Source organism: Muscardinus avellanarius, assembly GCF_963383645.1.
Source record: "Muscardinus avellanarius genome assembly, chromosome: X".
NCBI classification, from domain to species: Eukaryota; Metazoa; Chordata; class Mammalia; order Rodentia; family Gliridae; genus Muscardinus; species Muscardinus avellanarius.
Genome location: NC_137792.1, coordinates 5,486,690 through 5,496,720, shown reverse-complemented (window position 1 = coordinate 5,496,720; position 10,031 = coordinate 5,486,690). Strand labels below are relative to the sequence as shown.

Sequence of the window (10,031 nt, the reverse complement as noted above, 5' to 3'; positions counted from 1 at the left end):
ATTTGATCTCCGAGCTACAATCACTGCCCTATTTTTTATTCTTTATTTTGGAATCGGGTCTCACTGAGTTGCAGAGGGCCTCACTAAGTAGCTGAGGCTGTCTGTGAAAAACGATCCTCCGATCTCAGTTTCCTGAATGCTGGGATTACGAGTGTGCACCACCAGGCCTGGCAACTGCTTCTTTACTTAAAAATAAATACAAGCTGGGCGTAGTGGCACACTCTTGTAATCTCAGTATTTAGGAGGCTGAAACAGGAGGGTTACAGGTTTGAGGACAGCCTCAGCAAGTAGCGAGACACATTAACCTAGCAAGACTCTGTTTCAAAATTAAAAAAATTAAGTAGGGCTGGATGTGTAGCTCAGAGGTAGAATGCCCCCTGGGTTCAATCTCCAGTACCACAAAAATAAAGTACTTTGTATACTAGGTTCAACTAAATTCAGGAGTCTACCAAGTCTACAAAGAAAGTCTCAAAATCAATTCTGCTCTCACATGAGTGGGGAATCTTTCAAACTTTTCAAGATAAGAAAAACAGTGGTAAATGGAGACTAATCAAGCTTCATTTCTCAGGATAGTAAACATTTGAGTTTTAAGGAAAATCATTAAAATTCATCCTACCTCCACTTTCAGCAATGAAGGGACCATCTATTCTAAACTTGGTTTAGGAAGAAAATTTTATTTATAATCAAGTTTAAATAACTTCATAAGCTGCTTCCAAGGCAGAAACACTTTTGTTTTCCATCCAAGACGATTCATCTCTTTCAAATACTGTTAAAGTGTCTTTGGCCACAGAGTGCTTAGGAAACTGAGACCCAGAGGTCGAACTAGCTCTAAGTTAGCAATTCCCTTTTCTGAGAACAAAAAGTTCCAAGAGAACTCTGGTGATAACCAGAGGACGTACTGTAGCATCACAATCCTCCTCAGCAAGGGATAAATCAGGATCTCAAATGTCACCTTATACTATGGAGTAGGCTTCAATTACAGTCCAGATGCACCCTGGAAGAAGCTCAACTTTTACAAGGATCCCATAGAAAGTCTACATCCAAGTAGTTCCTCTCCTTACACATCAATCAAAAAGGTGATTACTCTGAGAGATGGTAAGTATATGTAGAAAGTTTTCTTAGAATGAGACAGGGAGCCAATAACCAAAGCGCTTTTATTTGATACCTTGCAATTATACATCATACTGAGGTATAGAGTGATAGGAACATACAGGTACACATCTCTTGGAACTCTTCCCTCTGTATCCTAACCCCCTCCCTTCCACTCTCCATGCATGTCCTTGAGATTGGGATTGGTATCTTTATATATATGTATGTAGCATCATTTCAATTGTTACATTTTTAATGTCTCTGTGCTCTCCTCCCTTCCTCAGACCTCCTCCATCACTCATTGGAATCTCTGCTCTTCTACCAGATGTAGCTCTTGTTTCCCAATTTCTATGTAGCTGCCACATGTAAAAGAAAACATACAATTATTCATTTTTGAAACTGGGTAATCTCACTTAGCGTAATATTCTCAAGTTCCATCAATTTTCCTGCAAATGACATAATTTTGTTTTCCTTTATGGCTCAGTAAAATTTTATTGTGTGTATATATATACCACAGGGTGTTTTTGTGGTACTAGGGATGGAATTCAGGAGCACTCTACCTCTGAGTGACACCCCCAGACCTAATTTTTTATTACTGATTTTGAAACAGGGTCTCACTGAATTGCAAAAGGCCTCAGTAAGCAGCTGAGGCTGTCCTTGAGACACGATCCTCTTGTCTCAGCCTCCGAATTGCTGAGATTAAAAAGCGTGCACCACCATGCCTGGCTTATATACCACAGTTTTGCGATCCATTCATCTGTTGATGGATAACTAAGCTGGTTCCATAGTTTGGCTATTTTGAGTTGTTCTTCTTTAATGAATATGCAGGTATCAATATACTATTCCAATTTAAATTCTTTTGTAAAGATGTTTGAGAGTAGTATCAAATGCATTCTTAATTTTATACTATCCCAAGGAGCATCTTTGTTGCATTTAATTGGTAATTTGATTCATTGAAGTCAACAATTCTTGAGAGTTTGCAACCAGCGAGGCAAATGTTAGGCAAAGTTCGTAAAATTGACAGTCTAAATCATTAAGTTTAAAGGGCAGGATAAGTAAATTCAACAATCAAGATATATGATATGCTCAGAGAGCAGGTCGTGAGCAGAGTGGAAATGTCAGAAAACAGAAATAAGCTTTTTATCTGAAGTGGCAATAGCAGCCACTATTGAATGGATGGTGGGGGCAAGAGTTCTGAGTATGGTTTAGTGTTGGATCTGCAGGTCAACCCTATGGGAAATTACTTAATGTAACTGAAAGGACAGAAGCAGGATGGTAAAAAAATGATAATCTAAAAAGCAAATGTCTTAAAATATGTGTAGAAAACCATGCCAGTAATTTCTATGTGACCTTGAGCTTCCATAGTGTTTCTAAAATACTTCCCAATTGCACAGCAAGGGACTCTTAACTTATCTAGCTTCTGAAACTTGAAAGAGAGAAATGCAAAGTCTTGGGGAAAGGCATTTCCTTCCTTTTTGCAAAATGAAAGGATTATTTTGTTCTAAAAGATGGTTCTTATTTTTTACTTATCCTAGGAAATGTCCACCTTATCTCAAGATGATATCTCAAGATCATCAATTCCAAGTTTAAAAGAACAAAGGTAAATATGTTTTAGAAAACTCCATCATCTGAAAACCTGAAATTCCTTTTTAACACTACATAATAAAGCCTCAAACACTTACTAATAAAGTGCTTCGCTGCTTGGTACGCCTTGCTTTTAGCTATAAGCACAAGTTTATATTTCAGCAAACAAAAATTAATATCCTGAGTAATTCTGACCTCGTCTGCAGGTGGCTCTTCCCATGTGCAGCAAATGAATAATTTTTTTAATTAAGTAAATGTCAAATAGTTCAGTTCCTGCATAGCAATGGTCTTAATCAACCTAGATTACAAACACAAGTGCTGAAGAAAAAGGCAAGGAAACAAATAATCTTTCCACACCTGCAACTGTTTATTAGAACCAAGGACGGGGGAAAATAAGTTATTTGGCAGCTACATTTCAAAGGATTCCTACAAGCATACACTTTCCTTACCTAATAATTTGCATCATAAATGCATCTGCTTGTTAAATTCACCTGAGAGAGAAGCCTCATTTACACAAAAACACTTCCCAGTTAGAATCAACTACTCTTCATTTCGAAGAATTTTCATTGTTCATAGTAAGCTTTCTTTTTTTTTAAAGAGCATATGAAATATTTCTACAGGGTATATCGTAGACAGAGCCACAAAACGAGCAGCAATACAGCTGAAAAGACTGAAATAACATAAATTATGTTCTCTTAGCAGAGATTCATGAGTAAGTGAAGTGTGACCCACATTGCTGATGAAGCCTGCCTCTTCCCTGAAGAGACACATAAAGGAATTTCCAAAAACGAGGCTTGATTGTATGGCCTGGATGATATTAAGCAGGAAAATGACTACATGGGAGCATCTCAACCCCTACCCCACCCGTCATCCATTTTTTTAGTCTCATAGGCTGGACTCTTATTTTCAGCTAATATCTAATGAGGAAGTAAGTCCCACCACTGGCGCCACTGGACCAAAGCAGAGATTCTTTTCTTATTCAAATGAGACAAAATGATTTTGTTAACTTCATAATAAATAATTAGAAGTAGATAGAGCCAGGCAGAGTGGTGTATGCCTGTAATCCCAGGATCGGGAGGCTGAGACAAGAGGATCACAGATTTGAGGCCAGCGTTAGCAACTTAGGGAGATTCTTAGAAACTTGGCAAGGTCTGGTTTCAAAATTTAAAATAGAAAGGGCTAGAGGTATAGCTCAGAAGTAAAATGTCCCTAGGTTCAATCTTCAGTACTCTCCAAAAAAGAAGAATTAGAAGTTGATAACAGAACCCCACTGTCTATCTATTAAAGGTTTTTGCATGTATATTTACTCCTAAACTAGTCTAGGTAACCTGCATATAATTCCCATTCCATGATGTGAATTTAAACATTTCCCCAAAATTTAATTGTCATCATATCCAAGCTAAAGTCAAGTAGCTCCCCAAATCCTTTGTGAACAAAAACAAATGCCATAAAAGGCTTCAAAAGTTAAACATTCATTTCTGGGCTAAGATGCAGCTCAGTGGCAAAGTGCTTGTCTTTCAAGTGTACCACCCTGGGTGTGATCCCCAGTTCCAAAGAAGACCCAAAAAACAAGTAAGCTAAGAACAAACTAGGAATTCACCTATTAGTTATTTGTCCTTAAAATCATGTAGAAATAGCCTAGTTTCTCTGAGGGAGAGAGATAGCATCAATCTGAATGGAAACAAATTGAATTGTGGTAAAATACTCATAACATAAATTTTAACATTCTAATCATTTTTAAGAAGACAGTTCTGTAGTGTTAAGTACATTCATATTATCCTGCGGCCAATCTACTGAACTCTTTTTATCTTGCAAAACAGAAATCCTACATCCATTAAACAAGAATTACATCCTGTTTTTGCTTTCTCCCTAGAACCTGGCAACTGTCATTCTACTTACTGTATCGATGAATGAATGTAATTACTATGAGTACCTCAAATAAGTACAATAATAACTACCCGTCTTTTTGAGACTGCCTGGCTTATTTCACTTAGCATAATGTCTTGAAGATCCATCCATGTTGTAGCATGTGTCAGAATTTCCTTCCTTTGCAAGACTGAACAATATTCCATTGTGTAAACATACATACCACATCTTTGTGTTTCTGTATGGTACTGGGGACTAAACACACCAACTTTTGAACTATACCCCAACCCTATGTTATCTTATGTTTTTAAATTTTGAAACAAGGTCTGCCTAAGTTGCTGCACTGGCCTTGAACCTGCTCTTTCTATCTCGGCCTCCCAATTACTGGGATTACAGGCATGCACCACCTTACCCTTCAGATATACCATATCTTATTTATCTCTTCCTATATTAGTAAACATTTGATATCAGTTTCTACCTTTTGTCTTGGAAGAATAATGCTGCTATGAACATTGGTATAAAAATATTTCTGTGAGATCCTGTTTCATTTTTTTGGATACATACTCAGAAGGACAATTGTTGAAATATATAATTTTAGTTTTAGTTTTTTGAAGACTCACCATGCTCTTTCCTATAGTGACTATGATTTACATTCCCATCAATAGTTAACAAGGATTTTCATGCTTGTTATTTTATGTTTTTTTAGTTTTTTATAATAACTATCCTAATAAGTGAAGTGATATCATATTGTGGATTTAATTTGCATTTCTCTAATGATTAGTGATATTGAACATCTTTTCATGTACCTGTTGGTCATCTGTTTATTGTTATGGTTCAGATGTGGGATATTCCCTAAAAAGTTCATGTTTTGTCAATGCAGAAATATTCAGAGGTGAAATAACTCAATCAGGGCTCTAGTTGTAACCCTGGATAAATTCATTGATAGATTAACCATTTGAATGGATTTACCTGGTAGAAAAGGTAGGTCCCTGGAGGCCTGACCTTAGGAGCTATATATGTCCCTGTTCCTTTCTTCTCTTTCTCAGCTTCCTTGTTTTCATGAGCTGAGAGGGTTTCTTCCACCATGTCATGTTCCCTTGGAGCCAGCTAAATGTGGATTAAACCTCTGAAATGGCAAGCCAAATAAACCTTTCCTTCTCTTTTCTTGTCAAGTATTTCTTGTCAAGTATTTTAGTTTCAGTGACAAAAAAAAGCTAATGAAAATAGAAATCTTTGGAAAAGCATCTATTCCGATCCTTTGCCCATTTTTTTAACCTGGTTGTTTTTGTGTTATTGGAGTTTGTATACATTCTGAATATTAACCTCTGATCATATATATAATTTGAAGATATTCTCTCCCATTCAATAGTGTTTTCTATTTAGTCTTTTGATAGAAAGAAGTTTTACATTTTAATGCAATTCTATTTATCTATTTTTTATTTTCTTGCCTGTGCTTTAGTTATCACATTAAAAAAGCTCATTGATAATTCAATGCCATGAAACTTTTCTCCTACATTTTCATCTAGAAATGTTTTAGCTCTTATTTTTAGGTCTTTTATCCACTTTTGATTAATTTTTATATATGGTGTAATATAAGAGTTCAACTTCATTGTTTAGTATATGCATATCCTTGTTACAAATGACATTTTTTGGGGAAAAAAACTGTCCTTCCCCACTGAATGGTTTTGGCACTCTTGTCAAAACTCATTTGGCCATATGCTGTGAGAATTTACTTCCAGACTCTATTCTATTCCATGAGTTTACATATCTGTCTTTATACCAGTACCACACAGTTTTGATTTCTGTAGCTTTGGTATAAGATCTCCAACTTTTTTTTCCCCAAAATTGGTTTGGCTATTTGGAAACCCTAGGTTTCCATATGAACTTGGGGATGGCTTTTTCTATTTTTGAAAAAAAAATGCTATTGGGATTTTGATAAAAAATTGCTTGAAATCTGTATATAGCTTTGGGTAGCTTTGACATCTGAGCATTCACTCTTCTAATCCATGAACACAAAATGTCTATTTGTGTATTCACTAATTTCTTAGATCAATGTTTTGTAGTTTCCAATATATAAGCCTTGAGTCTCCTTTTATTATATTTTAATTTTATCCTATTGCAAATGAAGTTGTTTTCTAAATGTCTTTTTCAGTGCTGACAAGATGGCAACTGGCGGGGCTGTGGCTACGGAACCCAAGTGCCAGTTTCTGCCCTACACAATACATAAGTGGAGCTCCTTCTCCTCCACCTACTTTCCCCAGAATATTTTAGTGGATAAACCAAATGACCAATCTTCAAGATGGTCTTCAGAAAGTAACTCTCCTCCCCAATACCTGATCCTAAAACTTGAAAGGCCTGCTATAGTTCAAAATATCACCTTTGGAAAATATGAGAAAACTCATGTCTGTAATTTGAAGAAATTTAAAGTTTTTGGTGGAATGAATGAAGTAAATATGACAGAGCTATTGTCCAGTGGCTTGAAGAATGATTATAACAAAGAAACTTTCACCTTGAAGCATAAAATTGATGAACAGATGTTTCCGTGTCAATTCATTAAAATAGTTCCACTCTTGTCCTGGGGCCCCAGCTTTAACTGTAGCATTTGGTATGTTGAACTTAGTGGCATTGATGATCCTGATGTAGTACAGCCCTGTCTCAACTGGTACCACAAGTACTGTGAACAAGAAGCCATTCGCCTTTGCCTAAAACACTTCAGAAAACACAACTACACAGAGGCTTTTGAATCACTGCAAAAGAAAACCATGATTGCACTGGAACATCCTATATTAACAGATCTGCATAACAAACTGGTGTTAAAGGGTGATCTTGATGCTTGTGAAGAGCTGATTGAAAAAGCCATAAATGATGGTTTATTCAATCAGTATATCAGTCAACATAAATATAAGCCACGATGGAGTCAAATCATTCCCAAACGTACCAGAGGTGGTAGAGAAGATAACCGACCAGGAATGAGAGGAGGCCATCAAATGGTTATTGAAGTTCAAACAGAGACCATTTATTTGTTTGGTGGCTGGAATGGAACACAAGATCTTGCTGACTTCTGGGCGTACAGTGTGAAGAAGAACCAGTGGACATGTATCTCCAGAGACACTGAGCAAGAGAATGGTCCTAGTGCCAGATCATATCATAAAATGTGTATTGACAGTCAAAGGAGAGAAATCTACATATTAGGACGTTATTTGGATTCTTCTATGATGAATAGCAAGTCTCTGAATAGTGACTTCTATCGTTATGACATTGATACAAACACATGGATGTTACTAAGTGAAGATACTGCTGCTGATGGAGGGCCAAAATTGGTGTTTGATAATCAGATATGTATGGACTCAGAAAAATATATGATCTACACTTTTGGTGGTAGAATACTGACATGTAATGGCAGCATAAATGAGAGCAAAGGCAGTGAACCACAATTCAGTGGCTTGTTTGCCTTCAACTGTCATTGTCAAACCTGGAAATTACTTCGGGAAGACTCCTGTAACGCTGGGCCTGAAGACATCCAGTCTCGGATTGGACACTGCATGCTGTTTCACTCAAAAAATCATTGCTTGTATGTATTTGGTGGCCAGCGGTCAAAGACCTATTTGAATGATTTCTTTAGTTATGATGTGGACTCTGATCATGTAGACATAATATCAGATGGCACCAAGAAAGACTTTGGCATAGTTCCAATGACAGGATTCACACAGAAGGCAACTATTGATCCAGAACTGAATGAAATACATGTCTTATCTGTACTTAGCAAAGACCAGGAAAAGAAAGATGAAAATGTCAGAAATTTATTCTGGATTTATGACATTGTGAAGTCTTGTATCTATAAGAATGATCAAGCTGAAAAGGATAATCCAAGCAAAAGTCTACAGGAGGAAGAACCATGTCCAAGATTTGCCCACCAGCTTGTTTATGATGAGTTACACAAGGTTCATTACTTGTTTGGTGGAAATCCAGGAAAATATTGCTCTCCAAAGATGAGACTTGATGACTTCTGGTCATTGAAATTGTGTAGACCTTCAAAAGGTTACTTACTGAGGCATTGCAAGTACCTTCTAAGAAAACAAAGGTTTGAAGAAAAGGCCCAAATGGATCCTCTTTGTGCTCTGCAATATTTACAAAATGATCTTTATATAACAGTGAATCATTCAGACCCAGAGGAGACAAAAGAGTTTCAGCTCCTAGTTTCAGCTCTATTCAAATCGGGTTCAGAATTTACAGCTCTAGGCTTATCGGATGTGGATCACACCTATGCTCAAAGAACTCGGCTATTTGACACCTTAGTAAACTTCTTTCCTGACAGCATGACTCCTCCTAAAGGCAACCTGGTAGACCTCATCACACTCTAACTGCAGAGTCACTGAGCATTGAGGCCAAGGACAGACGCTACTTTCAGTGTTTGGGATTGCAACCTGTTGGCTGAGGCGAAGCTGTAATGTAAAGGACTGAGCCAGAGATTTGAAGGGATCTTTACCATCATGCGTTTTAGCCCTCTTCTTTATACTTGACCTCAACCCACTCTTTTCCTCATCTTATTCCTAAATTAGGCCAATAAAATGAAATTGGTATACTTTCCATTAAAAAAAATAAACTTCCTTTTCAAATTGATCATTGTTAGTATATAGGAATGCAATTTATTTTTGTGTCAATTCTATATTCTGTAGCTTTCCTAAATCCATCTATTAGTTTTAACAGTTTTATTGGGGAAATTTTGAGTTTTCTACATACAATATTGTGTCATCTGTGACTAGAATTTTACTTCTCCATTTCCAATATGAATGCAATTTATTTCTTCTTATTGCTTTATTTTTTTCTGTATTGGATTTATAGTTCCACATTAAATAGAAGTGGTGAAAGCAGACATCCATACCTTATATCTGATCTTAGAGGAAAAGCTTTCAGTCATTCACTATTAAGTGTGTTAGCTATGGCAGGTAATGAATGTCAATTAAAACGGTGATCTCAGTTGCACTGGAACAGGGTAGACCAGTAGCCCTGCTAGCCTCAAGTCCCAATCTTGTTTGCAGCAGGTAATAGTCTGGCAGTTTAGAAGGGGTTTGACAGGGAATTTCTGGAATTGAGTCAGTTACTCAAGACTTGATGAGCTCCTCACATATAACAAACTGACTGTAGGTTCTTCACATGTACAACAGGGGCTGGAGTGGAGCCAAACCACCCTTACATTCATGATTGAAAGAGTCTGCAAGCATGCAGAAGCAGCATGAGAGAAGGCCAAATAAAAACATCAGGATAGAGCAGACTTGAAAATGTCCTAAATGTATTTATTCACTATCCCAAAATCGAGTTTATCACCAGATAACATAAACACTACTGACTAAAAATATTTGACCAAAACTTTCTGATCAGTCTTTGCTTAAACATGAACTGATACACACCAAGGAGTAATACCTAGGAAGTCAAGTTTAAAAATAAAAATAAGGTGAATGCTATGAAGATATCAACAGTAACAAACCCAAGAG

At 36.8% G+C, this 10,031-nt stretch overlaps 1 protein-coding gene across 1 annotated transcript; it reads left to right on the top strand.

Moving 5' to 3' along the window:
- Positions 1 to 6,701: 6,701 nt before the first annotated feature.
- LOC308279487 (muskelin-like) lies at positions 6,702 to 8,900 on the top strand (the record flags this gene model as incomplete). Its single annotated transcript, XM_080719599.1, has 1 exon — positions 6,702 to 8,900. One exon carries the CDS (start codon positions 6,702 to 6,704, stop codon positions 8,898 to 8,900), a length of 2,199 nt encoding a protein of 732 aa, XP_080575725.1.
- Positions 8,901 to 10,031: the final 1,131 nt, after the last annotated feature.